Below are 13,904 nucleotides of genomic sequence, written 5' to 3'. Positions count from 1 at the left end.
TCAGGGAAAACCGAGGTGTGGTAATTTCTTGGTTAGTGCCATAGGATAATACTTTCTACAGAAGTGGGACTTCATGTCAGGAGGTCAACATGGTGTAAGTCTCCTTTGGAAGATTAAGAAAACTCATGATGGTGGTATGGGAAAAGCAAAACAAATAAGCAAAAGACATTTCTGGAGTAGGGTTTAGGGACCCTGTATTACAGCAGTGAGAGCTTAACTTCTCATCTGTAAAAGAAATGTTTCCTGGTTGGGAGGTGGGATGTGAGTTAGCTGTAGAGGTATTGCTGATGGTCCAGAGAAGCCACCTACAGTTTCTCAAAAAGATAGTATACTAGCCTGTATGGGCTACCATAACAAAATACCACAGACTATGTGGCTTAAACAGTAGAAATTTATTTTCTCACAGGCTGGAAGTCTGAGATCTGGGTGCCACCAGGGTTGGGTTCTGGTGAGGCCTTTCTTCCTGGCTTGTTGGATAAGCCACCTTTTCACTGTGTGCTCACTTGGCCTTTCCTCTGTGCATGTGCACAGAGAGAGAGATCTCTCTTCCTCTTCTTATAAGGCCACTAATTCTATTGGATTAAGACCCCGCCCATATGACCTCCTCTAACCTTAATTACCTCCTAAAAGCCTGATCTCCAAATACAGTCACTTTGGGGGTTAGGGCTTCAGCATATATTTGAGAGTTTGAGTTTGAGTTTGAGAGGACACAGTCAGTCCATTGCAGATAGTTTATTTTGGTTGATAGTCTTTGAATTCAGGTGAATTCTTAAATAGTTTTTTTTTAAATATACCATCAAAAATTGAGGTAAGTACACACAAGCTCTGTTTTGTTTGTTTATTTTACCATGTGTTCTCCAAACCCGCCCTTTTCAGTTGTGTATATCTATATATTTGCATGTATTTCAGTTTAAGACTCAACTATCCCTTAGTAATTGGAGTAACTAGAGCAGCAAATGTAGTTACTATCGTGTGTTCCAGTTTCATGGCTCTCTAAGATAACTGTGATTAGTGCATTTGTTTATTTGCAGTGTTGTTTAAATTCAGGGCTTCTAGGAAGTAGATTCTGTAATATGCCTCAAAATTATTGGAAGTTTTTTAACCTATGAGAGTACTTGAATTTTATTCATTAATTTGGGCCAAATTATAAAGGCTGATAAAGGTGGGCATCCTTGATTTTAATGGCAGGTAAGAGGCTGAAAATATGTAGTTGCTTCCTTAGGCGTCAGAACTAAGGCTCTTTTCTTATAGCTCAAATGGGGTAATTCCTTGTTAACACATGGCTACTGGCTAATGTCTCCGTAGTCTATTGTCATTTACTGAGTGGTTGTGGTAGTCAGATGCAGGGATGGGTGGTGAGTACTCACTGAGCGTTGCCTTCAGGAAAATTAGCCCTGGGGATGAGGGACAGGCACTTAAATGGCAGTCACAGTGCAGTGCAATCATTGTTCTGATAACGTAGTCACTATCGGAGACTGTTCCGGAAATGCATGATGAGATGGGTTGCCACATATGGTTGTGTACATTGTGCCCTGAACAATTCCAGGGAGCCTCTTTCATGTTGAAGTCTGTGAGGGCAGCCCTGATTGTGGAGAATCCAACCCAGTCCTGAGGTATCAGGAAGGGCTTCCCTGCCTGGAAGAAGTGATATCTACATTGTGACTTGAAGGACGAGTAGAAGTTAACCCAGTGAAGATGGTTAGGGAGCAGAGAGCGGGAAGAGAGTTCCAGGCAGAGGCTCAGAGGAAAGATTGATTAATTTATTTCAAAAGGTAGCTGATGTTTAGCTGAAAGTCTTGTCCTGGACCTTTAAAGAGTGGCAAACGGGTCAGGAAAATGTGTGATAATCTCCTGTAGTAACATTTGTAGTCCTTTGGCAGTTGACTTGGAACTTGATTAGTGTGTTTCAATTAAAATGTGTTGAGTGATGATTCAGCCACAAGTACACTGTCCTTGATTTTGGGAAATGTCAGAGTATGAGGCAGAATCAAATATTCAAATACCTGACTTAAGGTCCTTAGACGTTATCCAGGAATCTGCTAGCCTCTCATTATCTTCTCAAAATCTGTGAATTTTATTTTGAAAGCATTTTAAAGAAAATATGTTTAAGAATTTGAGTGGTCATCCATATTGCTTGGGATTTGAGGGGTTAAATTAGTGATACTCTCTCTGTTATCAAAATTTGGAACCAATTGGGAGATAAAGGAGCCAGGTGGATAGAGCTTGGAGAGTGTGGTTTGGGTGTGTGGCAACAATGGCTTCCTGAGACTGTAGCCCTGGATTAGACAGAAATAATCTCTCCAGGCCCTGGAGGTGTTGAGCCAGCAGAGGCCCCTCCTAGAATGAGGCAAGTGTAATCAGTTTATACTTGGGTACCATACTGGACTCTAGTTAAAAGTTCAGTCATCCAGATGAATGGATAAAGAAGATGTGGCACGTATATACAATGGAATATTACTGAGCCATAAAAAGAAACGAACTTGAGTTATTTGTAGTGAGGTGGATGGATCTAGAGTCTGTCATACAGAGTGAAGTAAATCAGAAAGAGAAAAACAAATACCATATGCTAACGCATATATGTGGAATCTAAAAAAAAAATGGTACTGATGAACCTAGTGGCAGGCAGGAATAAAGAGGTAGACATAGAGAATGGACTTGAGGACACGGGGGCGGGGAGGGAGAAGCTGGGGCCAAGTGAGAATAGCATCGACATATATACACTACTGAATGTAAAATAGTTGACTGGTGGGAAGCAGCAGCATAGCACAGGGAGATCAACTCAGTGCTTTGCGATGACCTAGAGGGGTGGGATAGGGAGGGTGGGAGGGAGGCTCAAGAGGGAGAGGATGTGGGGATATATATATGCATATGGCTGATTCACTTTGTTGTACAACAGAAACTAAGACAGTATTGTGAAGCAATTATAATCCAATAAAGATCTATTAAAAAAAAGTTCAGTCATCGAGTCCAAGTCTGCCTCCTTGGTTCCTAGTTTTCAATGAAAGACTCTCCCACTCTTCCATTATATACTAGAATGGGCATCTCCATTTTGTAAAGACTGTCTGAAGGTATGTGGTATCTGGTCACCCATAGAGAAATGCTGTGCAGCACAGCAATGATGAGAAGATGTTCCTGGTGTCCCAAGAACTTCATGGGACAATATAATGATTTTTCCATATCTTGTTTTCCCAAGTAGATATCTAAGACCTAAAGTCATTTTCTTCCTCTTATTCTTAACTGTGACATTCCATATTTGGGGAAACTACTTAGAAATGATGGTGTTTTTTGACTCACATAAACTTGTTCCATGTTGGTTTTAATCAAATCTTTGGAATTTTAGCTGTTGAAGAAGAGGAACATTGGATTGGAGGTTGAACTCTTGGCTGATGGGCCTGATTTTCACTATTTTAGTACCTCATATACTGATGGAAGCAAGACAGAACATTTGTCTTGAAGGGCTACAGACTCAGTTTATTTCTTTAAAGTCAACGTTTATCAGAATAACATTGGGTGGCTGATTGGCGATTCACAGATTTTCTGTTGTATTGTCAGGAGTTATCAGATTCGAAGCAACTAGAACTCTCATACATTGCTTGGCGGTGGGTAGATTGTTGCAAAATGGTATAGTAACTCTGGGAAATGACTTGACCAATTCTTATAAATTTAAACATACACTTGCCCAATGACTGAGCAGTCCCACTCTGGGTACTTGCCGTAGAGAATTGAAAACATGTTCACATAAAACCCTGTTTTATGGATGTTCATAGCAGCCTTATTTGTGATAGCCAAAAGCTGAAAACAAACCTGTTGAGATGTCCCTCAACAGGTGAGTGGATAAACAAACGGTAGTGTATTCTCACAATGGAATACTACTCAACAGTAAAAAGGAATGAAGTGTTAATTTATATTTGGGTGAATCTCAAAGGTGTTTGGCTGAGCAAGGGAAGCCAGTCTCAAAAGGTCACATACTATATGACTCTTTTTAACTTTGAAAAGACAAAACTCTAGTAATAGGTAACAAATCAGTGGTTCCTGGCGTTATAGATAGGGTGAAGGTGCAACTGTCAAGGGATATAGTACAAGGGAGTTTTCTTGGAAGTGATAGAACTGTTTGGTATCCTGATCGTGGTGGTGCTTAAATGAATCTATGCCGTAGTGTATACAGAAGTAGAAATATAATGTTGTGCCCATGGAACTTTTATATGATGTTATTAACCAACGTTACCTCAATAAAAAATAAAATCTAAAAATTCAAAGACTTTTTCCCAAAGGAAAAAGTCCATTTTATTGTTAAGACAATTTAAAAAGTAAGAAAAAATTTAAGAAGACAGCATCAAGGAAGTTTAAAAAAAGAAAGAAAAGAAAAAACAAGCCACAGACTGGAAGAAAATATTTTCAAATCATATATTCAATAAGGAACTTGTATCAGAATACATCAAGATCTCTTACAATTCAATAAGACAGTCCAATTTAAACATGGCAAAAGATTTGAATTAATGGCCATTTCACCAAAGAAGATATACAAATGACTCATAAGCACATAAAAGTATGCTTGACATCATTAGGCATTAGGGAAATGCAAATTAAAACTACAGTGAGATATCACTTAACACTCTCTAAAATAGATACAATCAAGAGACAATAACAAGTGTTGTAGAGCATGTAAACAAACTGTAACTCTCATACTTTGCTGGTGGGGATATAAATTGTATAAAATGGTATACAGTTTCCCAAATGGAAAACAGCTGGACAGTTCTTAAAGTAGTAAACATAGATTTACCATATGACACAGCAGTTCTGCTCCTAGGTTTCAACTCTAGAGAAATGAAAACATATGTCCATACAGACTTGTATGCAAATGTTCATTATTCATAATAGCAGAAAAGTGGAACCAATGCAAATGCTCATCAACTGGTGAATGGATAAACAAAATATGGTATATCCATACAATGGAATACTATTCAACAATAAAAAGTAATGAAGTACTAATACCTTTCTTCCACACTGGGTGAGCCTTGAAAACAGTATGCTAAGACAAAGAAGCCAGACACAAATGAGTACATATTGTATGATTCCATTTATATGAAATGTCCAGAAAAGGCAAATCTATAGAGACAGAAAATAGATCAGTTGCCTGGGGCTGGGAGTGGGAAACAGAGAGTGACTGCAAAAGGAAATGTTCCAAATTAGATTGTGATAATTGCACAACTCTGCGAATATAATAAAATCATTGAATTGTACACTTAAAACGGGGAATTTTATGGTATGTAAATTGTACCTCAATAAAATTGTTTTTAAAAAGTATTTCATTACATATTCAAAACAAGTAACAAAAATATTTTAAATGAATTCTCCTTGAAACGAATATATCAATGAATAGCACAGCTGCATAATAAGTAATAGAACAAGTAGAAGAGGATATTGAAAAGGCTGTAACATACATTCTTAAAACCAGAGTCGCTTAAATGACCCCCAAACCTGAAAAATCATTGTCACTGCTGGCATCCATTGCATTCTCTTTATTCGCTCAATTAGAAATAGTTATCACTCTCTTCAAACACTGTGTAATGGGATGTGGAATGGGACGCTTTCTTTTCTCAGAATTTCAGATGAAACTTTAGAACTCAGAACAACTCCTGCAGTGCTGTAAAAATCCCCATAGCGGTGGCCAAACCGAACTGATGATCATCTGCTCCCAGTAGCTCATATAAGGGAAGGTGGAGTCTCGTTAGAGAATAGTACATCCATGCACCTGTTCCCAACTCCTTAACAAAGGCTTATTAATAGAGACATTTAAATATTGCAGCAGGTGGATAGCTGTCTAGAATTACAGCTGAGTGTCGATTTGTTCAACTGTCTTCCCAACAACCTGAGTCACAAAAACTGGCACCAGACTAGTGGGGGCTAGTTCCTTTAATGGCCTCATAGCATTTTTGAACCATGCTTTGTCCATAATTAAGTTCCTTCCTCATACCACCAATGGGCACATGCATAAATTGTATATAGGGTTCTTTTTTTGGTTATGTGTTTCTTTTTTTTTTTTTAATTTATTTATTTATTTTTGGCTGTGTTGGGTCTTTGTTTCTGTGCGAGGGCTTCCTCTAGTTGTGGCAAGCGGGGGCCACTCTTCATCGCGGTGCGCGGGCCTCTCACTATTGCGGCCTCTCTTGTTGCGGAGCACAGGCTCCAGACGCGCAGGCTCAGCAATTGTGGCTCACGGGCCTAGTTGCTTCGCGGCATGTGGGATCTTCCCAGACCAGGGCTCAAACCCGTGTCCCCTGCATTGGCAGGCAGATTCTCAACCACTGCACCACCAGGGAAGCCCTATGTGTTTCTTTTAAACATTAGAAAAGTTGGCAGTTGTATACCATCAGCACAATATGCAAATACAGGAGGTTTTTCATACTCAAAAGTTGAAACAGTCTTGAGTTTTTTCTACTGAAAAAGTCTTGAATTTTTGCACCTTTGGAGTTCACCATGTTGCTTTAAGCCACATCAGATGTCAAAGGAATTTCATGTATATTTGCTTTCTGTAAAAGTTCAAAACTGAATTCTTTCCTAGCATTAGTCATATACCTGTGAAATCAGTGAGTCTCTTTTCATCAGCTGACATATGATATTTTTCTGGCCCACACACAGTAGATGATTGCTCTTTGTAATCTGGAACACTGTGATGTTGATCAAGTAAGTCCTTAATGCCTCTATTGCTCTCCATCATTTTTTTGGGAATACTGAAGTTTCTGAGCTTTGAAAAATACCTAATGTCAAATTCTAATTCCTTGTAGTTATGACCTCTTTATAGTTCCCTGTCAGAGGATGTCTTCCACATCTAGAAGATGAAAATGTGCCATTCATGTTTTTTCCAAGTCTTTGTTATATTCTCACTAAAATACCCCTCTGCAGTCCTAATGTCTTATTTTTTCTTGAAGTGGAAGATGCCACACGTGAACTTAATATAGCAATGACTGTCCTTTTGTGCCATGGGCTACAGTGGTAATAAATATGAATCTAAATGTCTGAGGAGCTACTCAAACTCTTCCTTGAATTAGCAGCAAATCCTGTTGCTTGGTATATTTTTGGTCAAAACTATCAATCAGGACGTTTTAACCTGTATCTTTGCTGTGAGGGGGCTTTGTTGCCATATTTTAACACAAGGGGGCAGCATCATCACTTTACTGTCTCCATCACATCTTTAGCGTGGGCACATTGGACCCGGGTAGGGAGGGAAAGATTTTATAAGTATGTATTATTATTTTTAATGTTCGTCATCTAATAATGGTTCTAGGTATGATGGTGATGATTACAGAGAGAGACTGCGAGGGTATTTCCTGTAGTTGAGGAATTTGTCTGCAAATAAAAGCCTCCTGTAAGGAAAAATCTCCTGTTTTCCTTCTGCTCTCAATACTCTCACTGGACATTTCTTTGACCACATGTGTGGGAGTTTTCTCACACCAAAGCAATTCTCCAGCTCTCTAGTGGATACCGACTGAGTATCCCACAATTTAACTCAACTCTGACACTATCTACTTGGAAATAGCATCAGATCCCACAGGCCTCATTAAGACCCCTGCCCCTCTCACTTCAGAGGTTAGTCACAAGTCCAGGTTATCACCTGAACTTCTGACCAACTGGCTATAAATCAGAGGTTCTCATATTCCCCTCCTTAGCTTTGATCATTTGCTAAAATAGCTCAAAGAACTCAGGAAGCCCATTTACTTACTATATTACTGGTTTATTATCAAAGGATATAACTCAGGAACTGCCAGATGGAAGAGATATATAAGGTAAAGTATGTGGAAAGGGACATGGAGCTTCCATGCCCTCTTCAGGTGAGCTACCCTCTCTGGTGCTCCACGTGTGCACCAACCCAGAACCTCTCTGAACCTGTGTACTTTGGGGATTTTTATTGAGGCTTCATTACATAGGTATGATTAATTAAATCATTGGCCATTAGTGATCCACTTAACCTCTAGCTCCTCTTCCCTGCATGGAGGTCAGGGGGTGGGGTGGAATTAAAAGTTCCAACTCTCGGGACTTCCCTGGTCATCCAGTGGGTAAGACTCCGTGCTCCCAGTGCAGGGGGCTCAGGTTCGATCCCTGGTTGGGGAACTAGATCCCGCATACATGCTGCAACTAAGAGTTCGCATGCCACAACTAAGAGTCTGCATGCCGCAACTAGGAAGTCCTCATGCCGCAACTAAAAAGATCCCGCATGCCACAATGAAGACCCTGCGCAGCCTAAATAAATAAATAAATAATTTAAAAAGTTCCAACTCTCTAATCACCTGGTTGGTTCCCCTGGCAACCAGCCCTCATTCTGAGGCTAATCCGGGAACCCCCAGCCACCAGTCATCTCATTAGCATACAAAAAGACACTTAGCACTTAAGAGATTCCGGGGGTTTTAGGAGCTCTGTACCAGGAAACTGGGACAAAGACCAAATATATATTTCTTATTATAAATCACAGTATCACAACTCCTCTATTGTTAGAATAGTTGTCATTGTGAAGACCCTGTGCTATTGTGGTTTATTTTTTTAGTTAGCTCTGCAAATAATGAGGCTAGTACAGAAAAGAAACAGTGAATTATGTAAAGCAGCTATTGATTTGGGAGAAGGATAGCCTTTTGTAAATGACTTATTTTGGTTTCCTGATGAAGACACTGTTAACTGAAGAAAACCGTGTTTTATTCAGGGACCTTACTGAGTACTATACAGCCCAGGAAACAGCCTCTCAGATAGCTCGGAGGATCTGTTCCAAAGAGGTAAGGGAGGAGCCAGGATATATAGGAGTTTTTGCAGGAAAAAAAACCCAAATGTGTAGTCGAACATCAAAAGATTACCGCTAATCACAAAAACCAGACCTGTCAAGTTAATGAATTTAGCACTTTTCTATGTCTGCGAAGATGCAAGAGTCTGGCTCATTGAAATTATTCCTTTGATATGCATTTTAACTATCTATGTGCATATCATGTTTTTCTCCATCTGAAGTCTCCCCAGGGCACACCTTGGGTTGGGAGGTGTGGTTACATTGGCAGCTGATGGCCGGCAATATTCTTTGTTTACTGGAATGGCAGGCAACATTTTTTTTTCCACAGCGCCTCCTCTTGGTCGTAAATTAGACCAAGGTTTGGGAAGCATTTCTTGACCAATTTGTCCCAAGGTGCTAAGAAGGCTCATTCCTAGGTCAGATGAAGATTGTGTTGATAGGCCACTCAGTGTGCTAAATTTTGGATTAGGCCCTGTTAATAGCCTAAAATTCTCTGGATCTTCTGTTTTACTAGTCTGTTATGATCCAGGGGATGTTTTCCCTTGTTGCTTCTTCCCACATCTAGAGTTGCACTATTACAGTTAATTCTATATAGAGTTAAATGTATGACCTACTATCTCAAGATGTTTAGCCATCATTAATTTTGTCAAGAGGCCTGGTTACACATTTTACATTGGGTAAAAATTGGGTTACAGTTGGGTAAAAAGCATATATATATTTAACTGGGGTAAATGGAGTGGACTTGTTTGGGGCCCTTTAATGTTGGGGACCATAGGGGGTCCCTTTGGCCCATCCAACCTTAGGTAGTGTTGTATCAAAACCTTTTGTTTTAATCCCATTAACATCTGTTTTATTTATCCCATTTCTTAATAACCATCTAAAGATTTTTATCCTTTTGGGACGAGTCCCTTTAAAATTTTCACCTTTTTGGAAAGAAATCTATAGACTTTCTCTCAGGTTCTTATCTTCCTGTTAATCAACCTAACTAACAATTAATCTCCTGTTCATTAGCATCTGTAAGACCCATTGAGGGTAGGTTGAGACCACAAATGAGGCTTCCCAAACTGGTTTTTTTGTTTTGTTTTGTTTTGTTTTAAACTGAGGGAGTTCTTAGGTTAGCTATTTTTTTTTTACCATCTTCTAATTTGTTTTTTCATAGGTACCAATAAAATGGCTGTTTATGAGAGCACTCTAAAAATTCACCAATTTAGACGTTTCCCCAATTTAAAGGATCCATCGTCTGGCCCTTGATGAGATATATGTTAATAGTGACACAAATCAATAACACGCTAGAGGCGTCCCCACAAGAGAGTGCAAAGGATGCAGCCTTCACAAGATCTAGAAAGTTTACTCCCCAAAATAGTCTAAGAGAATAAAGGACCTTCGTTGTACAGGTTGACACAACGAAGGTGAGGATGACAAAGGCCCCTTATGGGCACCTCGTATGACAAATTTCCCTGAGAGTTGGCATAGCCAAGCCAGAAAAAGAGACTGCTCAGGACCCCAGTCTATTTGATTGGCTGCCAAATGTAAACCATGTGTGTACCTTCCAGAGGGCAGAGACCAAGCTCTCAAATTGAGATTATCAAGAACCTCATTTTTAATTTGTAGTAAAATTTTACAACTTTATTTTTTCACAAAAGTCAACAAAGTTCAAGTATGTTAGTACAGGTCTTTAACAACAACAACCACCACAACAATAATAAAGCAATACAGACACAGAGCACAGAGTTTGGCTTAAAAAACTATATTTTTCTGGATTTTATATATTATTTGTTCTTCAACAATGTCTTGTGAGTTCTCATATGTCTTGGTGATAAGAGACATTGTAGAACATTATACATAGGATATAATAAACATTTTCTTTCTTTTTCTCATATAACTTTCTCCATTAATGGCAAAATGAGATGGGGGAGCATTTTACCATTCTCTCTCTTAATATTGCTAGCAAAGAACTGAATATAGAGAGAAGCCTGAAGTTTTCCACCTAAGAGAGAATTGTGGAAAGTGTCTGGTGGTTATTTATGTTTTCTTTTTTTTCCACATTTCACTCACTTTTACTTGGGCATGTGTGACTCATGTCCAGGACCAGGGGAGCAACATTTCTTCATAACTCATGGAATTAAATGGTTACACCCAATTTTGCTGGTTTTTTCCTCCTAAAGGGAAAACCCTGCTAAGAACAGAATGAGACGGAAAGACTTGCAGCTAATTATGCTAGCTGTGTCAATGGCATAGCCCCAAGAAGCCAGCTCTCCAGTCCCTGAATCATGACTGCGAAAATTGGCACTGTGCTGTTTAGCTCCCTAAGGGATGTAATTATTTTCTCCATGATACCCAATACTTGAAATGACCTCAGCAAAAGCATTTCTTTTCTTTTTTTCCCTTCCTCTAGTGTGTGGCAAAACAAATTGCATTTGTAACAACTAGAAATTCCCGAGGCCTTGTCCTCGCTGGCGGATGGCCTGAGGGATGCTGCTGGTGCAAATCAAAGAGCTCAGTGGTTCTGCTTTGCGCTGTGCTAGGCAGAAAAAAACTTTGCCTCTAATCACCCCATCTTCCTCCAGCAGAAACCTGAGAAATGAGACATGCTCAGTGGTTCAGAGTACTCGGAGTACTGTCATAATCCCGAAAGGTACTGTCCTACCTTGTCCTCTTGGTGGCTGAAGGACTCAAGCCAGAATAGATGGATTCTTAACCCTTTTGAAGGACTGTGTAGTTGTCCCTAAAATACACATCATCTACCTGGTCTCTAAGATTACTTCAGAGTTTCTTAGTCGTTGCCATTGTTCCCACGCTCTCTGTGTCCTTCCACAGGCCTGATGTTTTCTTCCACTGTGTTTCAGGGCTCATCGTTGGGGTGATCCTGAGGTACGGCACCACTGCCACCAGTGGTCACGACAAGTCACTCAGCTGCACTCAGGAAGACAGGGCCTTCAGCACCTTATTAGTGAATGTCAGTGGGAAGTTCTTTGAATACACCCTGAAAGGAGAAATCAGCCCTGGCAAGGTCAACAGTGTAGAGCAGAACGACATGCTGAGGAAGGTGAGCTCGGGCCACTCAGCCACTTTGGTCCTGACGTGGTTTTTGATTTTCCGATTCTGTCTCAACTTTGTGAACAGAAATCTTTTCACACTCCTGGAACATCAGTAACATTCCTGGCTGTCAGTTTGGCTAGGAAGCTTTTGGACTGTGATGAGGAGAAGGAACCAGATTTGAACTTGGGCCTTTTAACTTTGTCAGACTGATGTGGGCCACCAATGGTGCAGTGGGTTCGTACATCCCACTCAGCTCCTCTCTCCAACTCCCATCTCTTTTTGATTATGTCTCTTACTCTCGTTATGGTTTAGGGATGAGATTGTTTCTTTCTTAAATTAAGATTGGTTTCTTATTTTTCTTTTAGCTTGTTAATAATCAGTGTTCAGAAGTGTTATTCTTACTTATTCGTGGTTATTTTACCATATTCTATAAACATTTATTGAGTTTCCCACTCTCATTGGTGATTGATGCCAAAGGCTTAATGAATCTTCAGAGGAAAAATCTCTTGTTGTCTTAGAATTTGAGTCCACATGTTGTTTTTCATTTAATGTTGGGGGTAGCTAAAATACTCCACAGGAAAAGGGATTATATATCTCTTCACTTCACTTGGGTGATTTCCAGAATAAGCACAAGATCTGTATTTATCCACATACATTCTAGTACCTTATACACCCGGACTTATCAGCAGGAGGGCTTCCATATAAAGTCTGGGGATCCAAGTTGTGGGAGACCCCTTTAATATGTGAAGGCTTGCAGTCAAAGAGTGTAGCCTGTGCTCCAAAAATTAAATTATTATTGTTCTCAGGATCTGCCATAATCCTTAAAGAAAATTATTCTCAACCTGGAGCGTTCAACATGCCCATCTCCTCTCTGTCCCTAAGGGCGGGTCCTAGTGAACTCTTGGCTCTCAACCCTTCATAAGAATGCATGGGATTTCCATAAACATTTGTGAAATTAAATGCAACTGAGAAAGATACCCAGTGTAATACCACACTAATGACTGTTTACATTTAATAATTAGAATGGAGATTTCAAATAATTAATTGAAATAAGAGCCAGTTAATCTACCAACGTGAACAAATCTTTAAAAAGGTTAGGAGGCTTTGTAGAATGTTTAATTCTTTTCTGGATGTGATAGGGCTTTGCTGATAGTTTCAGAGTGATTTCCCTGATTGCCTACAGGTAGTTTTAGTCCCCTTAGAGTTGATGAATTTATGTTGATATTCAGGAAGTCACTAGCACCACTGGAGACTTTGATCTAGTCCACATTACGTATCACAAATGGCTGGTCACTCAAAAGAGACTTAAATTCAGTAAGATTATGTCTATAAATCATTATGTGGTAGGATACAGGAAATTAATAAAGAATCATGACTGCATCTTTTATTGTAGTTGAACCTTTATAAAGGTTTGATAAAAATCAAGATGTTTTCATTTCTTGTTGAAGAACATTGACCAGAAGCTTTCTGTGAGTTCTCAAAATTGCACTGAATTGTTGTGTCTTAATACATATTCAACAACACACCAAGAGTAGAAGGCAGAAGTGCCGTGTGGAGAAGAACAGGCCAGTGCTCATGGGAGCTGTGGCTTCTCTACTGTGCTGAGTCTGTGATTTTTTCACATTGATGTCATTTGTTTTAAATATTCAAACTTTAGTCAGTGGCTTAAAATATTAAGCAAATATTATGGCACCAATTGGTATTCAACAAAAAATTGGCTTTTTTTCTTTTTAAACTTTTAGGTAACATTTGATCCAGAGGTCTTTTTCAACATTCTGCTGCCTCCAATTATTTTCCATGCTGGATATAGTTTAAAGAAGGTAAGGAATTTTTGCCAGTATTTCTTAAAGCATGGGAATCTCTGCTTTAATTTTCCTGCACAATATTCTAGTTTTTTTCCTTCTCTCAGATTGCTTATTACTGTGTTCTGTACCCACTCAAGAGACTACAGTTGACTCATCATCAGTGACTCATTTCTGTTTTAAAGTCTGGAACTCTCATCCATTGCTGGTGGGAATGTAAAATGGTATGGCCACTCTGGAAAACATGTTTGCAGTTTCTTATAAAACTAAAGTTGAAATTACTAAACTTATAAAAC

At 39.3% G+C, this 13,904-nt stretch overlaps 1 protein-coding gene across 4 annotated transcripts in view; it reads left to right on the top strand.

Moving 5' to 3' along the window:
- SLC9A7 (solute carrier family 9 member A7) overlaps nucleotides 1–13,904 on the top strand; it is a 143,003-nt gene that overhangs the window by 54,920 nt on the left and 74,179 nt on the right. For all 4 annotated transcript variants that reach the window (XM_036839635.1, XM_036839638.1, XM_036839637.1 and 1 more), the window contains exons 2-3: nucleotides 11,614–11,813; nucleotides 13,549–13,626. In XM_036839635.1, coding sequence (XP_036695530.1) covers nucleotides 11,614–11,813; nucleotides 13,549–13,626 — 278 coding nt within the window. The remainder of the gene's footprint in view (nucleotides 1–11,613; nucleotides 11,814–13,548; nucleotides 13,627–13,904) is intronic.

The sequence above is a fragment of the Balaenoptera musculus genome, chromosome X (genome assembly GCF_009873245.2).
Source record: "Balaenoptera musculus isolate JJ_BM4_2016_0621 chromosome X, mBalMus1.pri.v3, whole genome shotgun sequence".
Lineage (NCBI taxonomy): Eukaryota > Metazoa > Chordata > Mammalia > Artiodactyla > Balaenopteridae > Balaenoptera > Balaenoptera musculus.
Note: the sequence above shows the minus strand (reverse complement) of the source record. Positions and strands in the feature narration are given on the sequence as shown.